This window comes from Nannobrachium achirus (assembly GCF_963921795.1).
Source record: "Nannobrachium achirus genome assembly, chromosome: 2".
NCBI classification, from domain to species: Eukaryota; Metazoa; Chordata; class Actinopteri; order Myctophiformes; family Myctophidae; genus Nannobrachium; species Nannobrachium achirus.
The window spans coordinates 74,709,327-74,723,049 of NC_137811.1; the positions used below are offsets into that span (position 1 = coordinate 74,709,327).

At 42.2% G+C, this 13,723-nt stretch overlaps 1 protein-coding gene across 1 annotated transcript in view; it reads left to right on the forward strand.

The window, feature by feature from the left end:
- kcnn4 (potassium intermediate/small conductance calcium-activated channel, subfamily N, member 4) overlaps positions 1 to 13,723 on the forward strand; it is a gene marked incomplete at both ends in the record, with an annotated part of 117,733 nt that overhangs the window by 51,624 nt on the left and 52,386 nt on the right. Inside the window, 3 exons of the mRNA XM_080744423.1 lie at positions 5,665 to 5,802; positions 8,540 to 8,812; positions 10,769 to 10,860. Of these exons, the coding sequence (XP_080600549.1) occupies positions 5,665 to 5,802; positions 8,540 to 8,812; positions 10,769 to 10,860 (503 nt within the window). The remainder of the gene's footprint in view (positions 1 to 5,664; positions 5,803 to 8,539; positions 8,813 to 10,768; positions 10,861 to 13,723) is intronic.

A 13,723-nucleotide genomic window follows, 5' to 3' on the forward strand; every position in this document is an offset into this window, starting at 1 on the left:
ATGTTGCCATACCTTAGCTTAGCAACATGCATGATACATTTATTTTAAGAAGTACATTTTATTTTTTCCTCCGTTTCTACGGTTTCTTGGGCTGGATATGGCAGCCTGGAACGGTTGTTCAAGTGCAGCTAAACTTGGCATGTTAGTAAACGTGCCACAATTAACAATAATGCATTGCACCTGTGCGGCTGACCTGCGGAACCTGGGAATATACCATTCTGTCTGGGAGAATACAAGTGTGGAGAACACAATTATAATACCTTGTTAAAGTGACCATTTTATTACATTTTGCATTTGTAGTTATTTTACTGTAATTTAGAGAGAGAGGGAGCGAGAGAGAGACAGAGACAGAGAGAGAGATTTACATTCAGGCTGAATTACATACATTCAACTTATGCAAGCTTAATTAAAGCTATTAATATGTTCAAAAGCACACAGCTTGCTTTGTGAGGGACAGTCATGCTGACAGCACCAGCCGGACATCATATGACCTTCCTATGATGATAACATGTACTTCTGATGACCACATGACATGCACACAGATCACATGACAATTTATGCACACAGAGATCATCTATGTCAGGGGTCTTCAACGTTTTCAGGCCAAGGACCCCTTAGTTGAGAGAGAGATGAAGCAGGGACCCCTTAGTTGAGAGAGAGATGAAGCAGGGACCCCTTAGTTGAGAGAGAGATGAAGCAGGGACCCCTTAGTTGAGAGAGAGATGAAGCAGGGACCCCTTAGTTGAGACAGCGATGAAGCATGCAGGGACCCCCACAACCCATAGATATCATATAGTTTCATAGTTTGACAGCACAATCATCAGTGTATTCTGGATCCATGTCAATTTGTGTTTTCAGATATTTAACCCCTTGAACCGTCAATACTTAATAAACTTGACCTTTCACTCTGTACTTAGTCTGCTCTTTTCCCCCTCTACACCAAACCTCTTTGCCGAAAATAGCCGATCTACAAGCTCACAACGCCTTGGAGCGCGAGGCGTTGTGAGCTTGTAGATCTGCTAACTTTTTTGTATAAGTTCTCAGAATATGGACGCTAGGGTTCAAGTGGTTAATTTAAAAAAAGATTTGGAGGACCCCCTGTAGTAACTCTGAGGACCCCCTAGGGGTCCCGGACCCCCTGTTGAAGACCCCTGATCTATGTGACATGATGCACACAGAGATCACGCCCGGGAAAACAACAAACCAGACATGTTTGCAATAACGTTTGCTCATCAAAGACACAATTCTCCATCTGCATCCGTTTGTAGCTGTTTTACAGTCCTATGTTTTATACTCTGGGCCCTCTTTGTGTCCATGCCATCCCTTATCCCTGAACCTCTTTGCCTTCTTGTCTCCACCAGCCGAAGGCATGGGGGAGAGTCATAGACCGTATAAAAGATATGGACAAAGCCAAGCCATTGGTTTCTATGCAGCGCAAATGACACAATATGGGTCCTTGGCATGGGTGTCGCCATCATAGATTGTAAAGGCATCAGAGGATGCTATTGGCTGCCAACGGTCACGTGCAACCACAGGGATACATGGGAGAATGTGGTCGGAGCCTCCCGAAATACAGCACACCAAGAAGAACACAGCCGCGGCTGCATAGATATATTAGTTGGCCACGCCCCCCCCCCCCCCCCCAAAAAAAAAAAAACTTTATCATCAATTTTAAAATAAATGGGACCTTATTCTCACAAAATGCACATCATCGTGATTGAAAGGCAATTTTTAACTAGCGATAGGAACCATAAAGCATGTATGAAAGTGTTAATTAAGGTTAGAAAACGAAAGGGGAAAATGAATGGGGTCCAATGGAGAACAATTATTTTTGCGATCGGCCGGGGGGGGGGGGGGGGGGAAACAGCGCAACTAGCGGCCAATCATAGGAGGTTTTGTATGTTTTCCCCTTCGTCCGTCCGCGTGTCCGTGCGTCCGTCCGTGCGTCCTTGCAGTTTGTTACCACCCAATCTCAGTCGCCGTTGGTCCTGTTATAGCGCCACCAGGAGGCAACTGTTTGCTAAACAGATCTTTTGATATCACTTCTACAGATTTTGTCCAAACATCACGCTAATCGGTATCTGTATAGTCATCATGACGGATCTGTTAGCTAAAGTCGCTTTCCCAACGCTGATGCATTCTGTTAGATCATAAAGGTAATGTTTGCATTCTGTTAGATCAGGGGTCTTCAACGTTTTCAGGCTAAGGACGCCTTAGTTGAGAGAGAGATGAAGCAGGGATCCCCACAACCTGTTCATAGATTCCATTTAGTTTCATCAGTTGACGGCATAATTATCAGAGTGTTTTGGATTCATGTCCGTTTGTGTTTTCAGATATTTAACCACTTGAACCGTCAATACTTAATAAACTTGACCTTTCACTCTGTACTTAGTCTGCTCTTTTTCTCCACTACACCAAACCTCTTTACCAAAAATAGCCGATCTACAAGCTCACAACGCCTCGCAGCGCGAGGCGTTGTGAGCTTGTAGATCTGCTATTTTTGGCTAAAGTTCCCAGAATATGGAGGCTAGGGTTCAATTTGTTAATATAAAAAGGATTGGAAGATTTGGAGGACCACCTGTAGTAATAATAATAATAATAATAAAACTTTATTTGTATAGCACCTTTCATGACATGAAATGCAGCTCAAAGTGCTTTACAGAGCATAAAATGAAGCACACGTGCTTAACAGAGAAAAAGTAAAATAGAAATAAAAAATACATAAAAAAGAGATAAGTAAAATGATTACAATAAAGCAAGAAAAAATAAAAGCATAGAACATTGAAGAACAATTTCAGAGCCGTGCGGACGTCAATAGCAGCATAGGGATTAAAAAATTTAGCTAAAAGCAAGAGTAAAGAAATAGGTCTTGAGCTGTGCTTTAAAGCTATCCACCGAGGCTGCCTGTCTTAGTGTAGTGGTAGTTTATTCCAAGCTGTCGGTCCATAGAAGCAGAAAGCTGCTTCACCATATTTTTTATATGTCATTGTTGGCACCTCAAGTAGGTCTGCACTAGAGGACCTGAGTGGGCGGGTTGGAACATATCTATGCAGGCAGTTATAGAGGTACGAAGGTGCCAGACCATTTAGAGCTTTATAAACAAGTAAAAGAATTTTAAAATCAATCCTAAAAACAACCGGGAGCCAGTGTAGCGACGCTAAAACTGGAGTAATATGTTCTCTTATCTTAGTTTTTGTTAAAACTCTGGCTGCTGCATTTTGAACAAGTTGTAATCTGTCAGTTGTTTTCTTTGGCAGACCAGAGAGAAGTGCGTTGCAGTAATCAAGCCGAGAGAAAACAAAAGCGTGGATCAGCGTTTTTGCATCGTTCAGCGACAGATAGGCTCTAATTCGCGCAATATTTCTAAGGTGAAAGAAGGCAATCTTCGTGACATGATTAATGTGTGTATTAAAATTTAATTCAGCATCAATGATCACCCCCAGGTTCTTAACAGAGGTGTTATTTTCTTTAGCCAGGTTACCAAGTCTATTTATTATTGATTCTCTCTGGGCAGTAGAACCTATTATGAGAACTTCTGTCTTGTCCTCATTTAGCTTGAGAAAGTTCTCACTCATCCAGCATTTTATGCTGGACACGCACGTCAGCAATGGGTCTAGAGCACAGGGGTCGTCCGTAGCCACCGAAAGGTACAACTGGGTGTCATCAGCATAGAAATGGAAATTCACACCGTGAGCGGAAATAAGTTCTCCCAGCGGCAGTATATAGAGGGAGAATAATAAAGGACCAAGAATCGAGCCCTGTGGAATACCAGAGCAGATGTTGTGTTTGTTTGACTCGAAGTCAGCTAGATTAACAGAGTAGCTTCTGCCTGTCAGATAAGAGCAAAACCAGGACAGAGCTGTACCTGACAGTCCTACCCAGTGTTCGAGACGTTGTATTAGAATTGTATGGTCAATTGTGTCAAAAGCCGCCGATTGGTCCAGCAGTAGGAGAACGGACACATCTTTGTTATCAGCAGCCACCCTAAGATCATTAATAACTTTTAAAAGTGCAGTTTCTGTGCTGTGTCCTTTCCTGAAGCCGGATTGGAATTTGTTGTGCACCTTATTGTTCTGCAGAAACACATCCAATTGATGAAAGATAATTTTTTCTAGGACCTTGCCCAGAAAAGGCAAATTAGAGATGGGTCGATAATTATCCAGCACGGACGGGTCAAGGTTGGGTTTTTTGAGTAAGGGTTTAACTACAGCCGTTTTCAGTGAGTCTGGAAAGACACCTGATTGTATAGAGCCGTTTACTATTTTTAGGATATCTTCAATAACACAGTCTACAACCTCTTTAAGAAACGGCGTGGGTATTGCATCCAGCGAGCAAGAAGACGATGTCATTTGCGATATGGTTTTACGAAGTTCCTCTTCATCAATTGCACAAAATGATACTAGGCTCCCCCTAGATTTATCGATGCTTTTACACATGGCACCATTAACCGCATTTGCATTTGTGACAGTATTATTCGTAATACCAGCTCGAATGTTAACAATTTTGTTGTCAAAGAAGGATGCAAACTCATTACACTTTGCTTTAGAGACAGGGAGTGACTGCTTGTAGGACTGGGGGGGGGTTTAAAAGGCGTTCAATGGTAGAGAATAAGACCCTAGCATTGTTCTTATTCTCATTAATAATTCCGGAAAAATAGGCCTGCCTAGCCAGACGCATGGTTTTATTATAGGTGGCTGTTGACGCCTTAAATATCTGTAGGTGGATTAATTTATTTTTTCTCCAAGCTCGCTCTGCTCTGCGGCATTGTTTTTTGAGTGAACGTATATGATCGTTTATCCAGGGTGTTACTTTGGAATTATATTTCTTTTTAGTTTTCATAGGAGCCACTATATCCAGAGCTGACTCCAATTTAAGATTAAAACGTTGAACCATATCATTTACTGAGGGAATATCAGGAAGGCGGGGTGCACACGCAAGAAGGCTGGCAAACTCTTCTGCTGCCGAGGAACCGAAAAATCTCTTTTTTATAGTATATTCTCTATTGTTTTTTTCTAGATCAGAGACAGTCATATTAAAACACAGTAAATAGTGGTCTGATAAATCAGGCTTAGCGATAATCCTGTCCATAGAAATATTTAGCCCTTTAGAGATCACAAGATCAAGGGTGTGGCCTTGATTGTGGGTTGGCCCGGTAACATGCTGATCAAAATCAAGGGAATGCAGTAACTGTAAGAAACTCATAGCTGTAAGATCAGTAACAGTGTCCACATGCAAGTTAGTATCACCAGCAATAAGGGTTCTCTCATAGTCCGTGGAACAGATAGATAGAAGTTCAGATATTTCTGTAAGAAATAAGGCTTTGCTACATTTTGGTGGGCGATATATCGTAATCATTAGAACAGAGGATTGACTCTCAAATAAGTTAGCTTGATATTCAAAGGATGAAAAACTTCCAAAGGACAGGCACTTGAATTTAAAAATGTCAGAGAAAATGTATGCCAAGCCTCCGCCTCTTAATAGTGACTCTTAATAGTGACTCTGAGGACCCCCTAGGGGTCCCGGACCCCCTGTTGAAGACCCCTGTGTTAGATCATAAAGGTCATGTTTATTCTGTTAGATCATAAAGGTCATGTTTGCATTCTGTTAGATCATAAAGGTCATGTTTATTCTGTTAGATCATAAAGGTAATGTTTGCCCTTGCAGGTGTTTGTCATCGATCACAACCAGGTGGACTGGCGCATCGCCATGACCAGCCACAGGCTGCTGGGCATCTGCGTGGAGCTGCTGGTGTGTGCCATTCACCCCGTGGGCACCTACTGGGAGCTGGGCACCGCGCCTGCTGTGCCCAACCAGGTGGGACTGGCATAGCATTACATACAGTACATACATAACATAACAGCTACACTGTGGGTAGGACTGGCACAATAACATGACATACAAGTACATATTGTACCAACTGTCCCAACACGGCCCATAGAGCAGGGCAAAGTGGGTGACGGGGCACCCTGGGGTGCCGTGACGGCAGTCCAGGGGTGCCGCGAGATCATTTGAAAATATTTGGAATTTATTTGGACACTTGAAAAAATATTTAGTATCATTTTAAACTTGGAAGTACAAAGTTATTTTCGGTCAGTTCTAACCAAAATTATCTCAACGTTTTCCTCACAACGTAATCACTAAAATATCGTCACTGTCGGGCAGAAACCTTGTATCTCCAAGTTTCAGATGTGTACGTCTTTTGGTAAAGCAAAGCCCTGCTTCATCATACAAGACCGTCGCACAAAACTAGTGAAAACAGCCGATCTACAAGCACACAATGCCTCGCAACTAGTTTAGTTAATTTTATAGATGATAAGTACAAAACAAACAGTTTTGGACATACAAGGTTTCCACCCGACAACGACGATATGCTATAAATATAAGGTGCTGGGAGTGAAGATTATAACGTAAGGGTGCCTCGGATTAAAACAAATATTCATGGGGTGCCCTGAGACAAAAAACTTTGGGAACCCCTGCTATAGAGCCATGACAAACTCAGGAGGACGCAGGTAAAATAGTGCAAAAAAATATATAACAATAACTTTATTTACAAAAATAACTAAATGTAACATGCAGAGAGTTTGGGGGGTGTAAACCAGCAGGCAGTGTTGTAAAGTAACTAACTATATATATATATATATATATATATATATATATATATATATATATATATATATATATATATATATAATATAACATAAGTACAATTTTGAGGTATTGTACATCTCAGATACACATATTGTACTTTTACTCCACTACATTTATTTGAAAACTTTTAGTTACTTTGAAGAAAACATGCCCTATAATACATTTCTGCCTGTTGAAAATAGCCGATCCACAAGCTTACAATGCAATGCGATGCGACACATTGTAAGCTTGTAGATCGCTTATTTATTTACAGGAACTGTGATGTCATTAATGATGTATGATCTGTCACACTGAGTGAGGGTAGTGTTTGGCCACAAGGCACGTGTATCAATACCCCAAAATAGCTAATACTCAAGATACTCAAATATTCAAAAGTAGGACATCAAATTATGTCGTTGCAAAAACAAGTTGTTTTATTCACCTCAAGAGTCCAAGGAAAATGTTCAAAAGGCAAAGCACAAACCAAATGATATGAACTGCACTGGCCAGCAGTTGGTGTCAGCTCTTCCCTCTGCCACAGATCTACATTAACTGCCTCCAGACCTCCCTCTTAAAGGAGTAGTTCACCCCCAAAATGACTTTTTTTACTCACGTCATGGAGACTTGAGTTCAATAATATTTTGTTGTATTTGTCGCATTCCTAAGACAAAAAAAAAAAAAGGATTGTAGTAAATTTACCCCCATTGATTATGGATGGGGAACCAAATGCGTTTGGGTCCCCATCCGGAATCAATGGGGGTACATATATTGTAATCAAATTATTGTCTTAGGAATGCGACAAAAAACAAAAAATATTATTGAACTCAAGTCTCCATGGCACGAGTAATCAATAGAAATAAAGTAATTCTGGGGGTGAACTACTCCTTTAAAGGCTAAGCCCCTCCCATTGGACCATATACCAATTCTGAATTGATTCCACAATTATAATAAACCAGTCCCTTTCCATGTCCAAGGTCATTACAATCATGGACACATTTAAAGTGTCATCACATACTCAAATAACTACTTACATAACAACTCAAACCCACACTATAATTATAATTAACCCAATTTCCCACTTTACACAAATCCACAGGTCTGCATTCATGTTGTGATTGAGCTTGAGCAACGCTCCCTACACTGGAGTCAATGCAATCAATGACAATATCTCAATAAACAAACATATAATTCTTTGTAACAATACAGTGTAATTCAAAGCTGTCAACTCAAACTTGTCAAACTCAGGTATGTCAGTTAGAACTTACAGTATGGAGGAACAGGAAACATGCTAAATATAGTCAGTGGCAGTGTTGATTTCGTCGACTAAAACTATGACGAAAAATGTGTGTCGACTGCGTTTTTTTCACTGAAACTAAATAAAAACTAAGCTGTGATGACTAAAACTAAGACTAAATATATTGACAATTTCGTCAACAAAATAAAAACTAGACTAAAATGTTAGGGAGGGACTAGTGGAGAAGAGAGTCATTTTATGTTTGGTTGCTCTCAGGTGTTGCTTGCTGAAAACAGCAGATCTACATGCAAGCTCACAAGCGCGACGCGTTGTGAGCTTGTAGATCAGCTATTTTCAGCATGCAACCAAGTATAAAATCATTACGATGCCATCAAGGCCTGCCGAAATACATTTTAGTTGACTAAATCAACTGTAGATTTAGTCAACTAAAATCTCATATTTAGTCGACTAAAACTAAAACTTTTCAGGAGACTAAATTATGACTAAAACTAAATGAGATTTTTTCAAAAGACTATGACTAAAACTAAATCAAAATTTGGTGTCAAGCACAACACTAGTCAGTGGAAGGGGGAACGTGTGGCCACATGATCTGTCCCGTTTTCCTGGAAAAGGAGCTTTATGGTACGATCACAGTAATAATGCGTAATCTTTTTTCAGCGCTCCTCCTCAGCGGAGGACTCCTCCTCCAACAACACCACCACCTCCAGTTCGTCCCTGTGGCCCCGGGCCCCGGCTCCCCTGCTGTGCGTGTCCCCCGGCCGTGGCCGGGCCCCGCTGGACGCGGAGCTGCTGCTGTCGCTGCTCATGTTCCTACGCCTCTACCTGGTGCACCGCGCCATCCTGCTGCACAGCAAGGTGCTCCTCAGCGCCTCCTACAGGAGCATCGGATCCCTCAACAACATCAACTTCACCTTCCGCTTCGTGCTCAAGGTGAACCGTGGACAAGAAGTACCCCGCGCTATGTGTTATTGCGACCGAAGGTCACAGTATACCATGAGAAATGTCGTAGCTTGTCTGACTGTCAGTACAGGAAGTGATGTCACGTGATGTCAGTGAGTCACAGTGATGTGGTACAGAATGACTCATATAATGGGCATAAAAAAGATGTCACGTGACATCACTTCCTGTACTGACAGTCAGACAAGCTACGAGATTTCTCAGGGTATAAAAGTCCATATATGGTCATTCCCAGAAAAAGAAAAAACCTTTCATGCCCATACATGGAGATTTCTGATGTCATAAATCCCAGGCCGAAAATGAGAAATGTTAGGGTACCCCCTTATGCCCATATTTGGAGATCCACAGGCATCAAAGCAAGGCCCTAACTCACCAAGGCCCTGCTTGGCATTACTTACGTACGTTTTATGCCCATATATGGAGATTCCTATATTGTCAATATTAAGGACATGATTAAGGATATTATGTTATCAATATTAAGGACATATATGGGAATGCCCATATTTGGTAATGTCCATATATGGCCATGTTTTGACATGACATAACTATCATGAAGGGGTCTCCATATATGAGTAACTGGTCCCATATACATCACTGGCCAGATGGCCAAGAATTGGCGTACCTCGCCCTAGGGTGAGGTCGCATGTCACCCTGAGGTGTCTTACTAGTGTATTGTGCATTAAGTTGGTTGCACAAAGTAGGTCGGGAGTGGCTTATTGTTTTTTCGTTGTGTTTTGGAAATCTGCAAAAAAAAAACGTTTTTCAGGCGAGGGAGAGAGAGAGAGGAGAGAGTGAAAGAGCAAGGGAGCAAGTGGCGACAGCTGCAAAAAAAAAAAAAAATCGACCCTGGTCCGAAAATCTATATGACCCGGGAGGCAGTGTGCAAACGTGATTGACATAACGTGAGGTTGATTTTGTTATTTACGTGCTCCAAAATGTGCGCCGATATATGGCCGAAAAAACACAGCAGTGTGCAAGCAGCTTTACTAGTCCCAGGCATTGACACTAAGGCTTGCCTACCTGCCCCTGGCAGGTAAATAAAACCTTTGGGCAGGTGGAGTTTGCTTTCAGGTTGCCCGACCGGGCAAGTGCTCATTTGAGAGGGGACGCAACAGTCTATAAACACAACACGAGATATCTGTCTAAACACCTGAACATGGCCAGAGGGCTGTCTTTTGGTCTGTGGAATGTAAAATAAGAGCAGTTTACCTATAATGTGCAGCTTTTACTGTTGCTACACTTAAAAAATATAAAATAACATGTGTGAAACCAGACATATTCAATCATAGCTACTGTACGCAGGTATTTGGATTTGGAGGTATTGAGGTATGACATATTTTTTATCGCACAGCCCCTGAAAGTAAAGAAATAAGTGTTACATTGAGCGGTAATTCAAATCTTGCCTATCGTTTTATAATGAATGGACAATTTACTTTTCGGGCAAGTGGGCATGAGCTTGTGGCAAGTAAAACATCAGGTTGACACCTGAGACCATAGTGTCAACCCCTGCTAGTCCCTTTCCCCTGGTTGTTGTGTTGTTTACTGAGGTGAAAGTGTCTGCTCGTAAGATAGTAGCATTTAAGACATACCAGTGATGTCAGTCATCTCCAAATTTGGGCACTGTTTCACCCGTTTATGTCCATATATGGTGTTCCGTGATGTCAGTCAGTGATGTTAGTCATCTCCAAATTTGGTCACTGTTTCAGCATGCGGGTATATGAGATTTGGGCACTGTTTAGTATCAGTGATTCTTCACCAAAAGTGCCCTTTTTTTTAGAGATTTCAGACCCAAATTCTCTGCACATGCCTGTCATGTATGATGTGTTATTATGTGTTATTTGTGTATTATTGATGTATTGTGTGTTGTTGTCAAGGTGCTGATGAACAACTACCCTGCGTATTATTGATGTATTGTGTGTTGTTGTCAAGGTGCTGATGAACAACTACCCTGCGCGCACTCTGACTGCCTTCATCCTGGCATTCTGGCTGACCACCTCCTGGATGCTGACGCTGTGCGAGAGGTAATGTATAGTGCTAACCCTGAACCCTTAACCTAAACCCTAAACCCTTACCCTAAACCCTGTGTGAGAGGTAATGTATAGTGCTAACCCTGAACCCTAAACCTCAGGGTTTGAATTAGGTGGGGGCCAATGGGGGCTTAGCCCCCATAGATAAAGTCTGAACCCCCATAGTCAAAAACCCCTATGGGGTTTTTATATATATATATATATATATATATATATATATATATATATATTGGACTGACAGTCCCACATATCATACCTAAATGTCCAAATAGATAAACGTAAAAGATGCTTATTCAACTTTTATTCATGCTGAGAGTTAATAGGCCTACCAAGCTAGTAGACAGTCAGGAAGCGCAGCTGTCTCGCACACACACACACACACGCACACACACACACACGCACACATGCCCCCCCCCCCCACACACACACACACACGCACACAGCCAAAACCAAACCGTCAAAGCAAAGCTGTTGTGCTTCAAAAGATATTAGCGAGTTTAAGCTAGATGGTTTTCAATACGGCAACGCCAGGCGGACTACGGCTGCTATGACGTAATCGCCATAGCGATCAAAATGGTTAAGCAAAGCCTCGGCGGCGACGGGTTCCCACCCCTTTCAGTGAACGCTTTGGTTCCCATGGCGACGCGTACACGCAGCAGACGGAGTAGGCGCTACGTGGGAAGGGACCTTCTGGCGTAGTAGAGACGGCTGTGGCGACGGCAGGTTTATCTATCAAGCGCGGATCATTTCCGATTACCGTTGTCATCTGCCGTTGCCGTAGCGAGCTTAAACTCGCTATTGATGAGAGAGAAGGCAGTCTCTCCTTCATGATGTCACAGTTCACATGACCCCACAATAAATCCTCCAGTTCTAGGCAACATCGAAGGGGGGGGGGCTTTTATCTTATTTCCCCAAAACAACTCTTAAGGTGTATTAATGACATTAATAGCTCATTCCCCTATCAGTATATTACAGTATACAGTAGGCCTACAGCACACACATCATTCAGTATAGTACAGTATACTATACAGTAGGCCTACAGCACACACATACCGTACTGCAGAACCAAACAGAGCCATAGGTCTTGGCAGCCTCTCGTTCTGCCTCTCATGTTGATGGTCAATTTGACTTTCCTATTTCTAATTACAGATCCAGTGATAATGGGTTGCTGTCCGTGGCACGCTCTCTCCCGCTCCGCTCCGCTCAGAGTTTATTTAGAAAGCACGTCTTAAAAACAACGTGCGGTCGGCCCCACCGCAGCGTTGACACGGGTCAACGATCAAATCAAGAGACGAAAGAATACTTTAGCAAAACGAGAGAAAGGAAAACATTACGACAAATGAAATACCAAGGAACAAGATGGTTTTATTAACCCATTTAGAACGGGTTCACATTATTTTGTATCATTATTTTATGCTTTAACTATTGAAAAATAGCAGATATGATATTTTTGAAGTGTCTTTTGAATCCTTCCAAGATTTTTTGATTTCTATATTTTTTTGTTTCTATGTCAGCAATCTGGCCAGCCATCGTCAAAGAAAAGGTTCTTTTCACTTCAACTGGAGCTCAGTTGGTCTGTTCTTGAGAGACTACTATGTCAGTGGTTCTCAAACCTTTTCATGTGAAAGACCCCCAAAATTATATGAATTTGGCCACGGACCCGCATCTCAAAATATCTAGTTCCAGGGACCACCCAGAAGCAACATTTGAGTTACAAACGTTCACTTTGAAAATATATATATTCAAAGATTTGCACATATTTTCTTTTTCAAGACTTTTTCAAAAATAGCAGATCTACAAGCTCGCAGCGCGGCACTCGGTGCCGCACGTACTGTGAGCTTGTATATCTGCTATTTTTCACTGGTTAAAGCATTGAATAATTCTAAGACTAAATGGGTTAAAGAATACATCACCAAACAAGAGAAAGGAAAACATTACGAGAAACAAGAGAAACAGCAACGGTGCAGGATGTCAGAGCTCAACTGGAGTTGAAGTCCAGGGAGAAAACATGGACTTCTATCTCAGATCTCTTCATGTTGCTTTGTTGGGGTCTTTGGTTGATTTAACCCAGGGTTCCCCAATTAGTTTTCCTCAAGGGCCGAATTATGTCCATAGGGTACCAAGCCGAGGGCCACAGCATTGCAGGGGGCGACGGTGGCGTTCCCGCTACTCCAGCGACAGTTCAGATATCGTCGTTGTCGGGTGAAAATCTTGTATGTCCAAAACAGTTTGTTTTGCATTTATCATTTTAAAATGTATTTTAACTAGTGAAAACAGCCGATCTACAAGCACACAACGCCTCGCACCGCGAGGCATTGTGTGCTTGTAGATCTGCTGTTTTCACTACTTTTGTGCGACGGCCTTGTATGATTTGCGAAAAAACGTACAAATTTGGAGATACGAGATTTCCACCCGACAATGACGATATACCAGTGTTGTTGCTGCTCTTATACCACCATTATTACTGGGGTTGGTGTGCAGCCCAGGGCCGCCTATTGGGGAACCCTGCTTTAACCTCTTAGTGTGGGGAGGTCTGCTTTAACCTCTTAGTGTGGGGAGGTCTGCTTTAACCTCTTAGTGTGGGGAGGTCTGCTTTAACCTCTTAGTGTGGGGAGGTCTGCTTTAACCTCTTAGTGTGGGGAGGTCTGCTTTAACCTCTTAGTGTGGGGAGGTCTGCTTTAACCTCTTAGTGTGGGGAGGTCTGCTTTAACCTCTTAGTGTGGGGAGGTCTGCTTTAACCTCTTAGTGTGGGGAGGTCTGCTTTAACCTCTTAGTGTGGGGAGGTCTGCTTTAACCTCTTAGTGTGGGGAGGTCTGCTTTAACCTCTTAGTGTGGGGAGGTCTGCTTTAACCTCTTA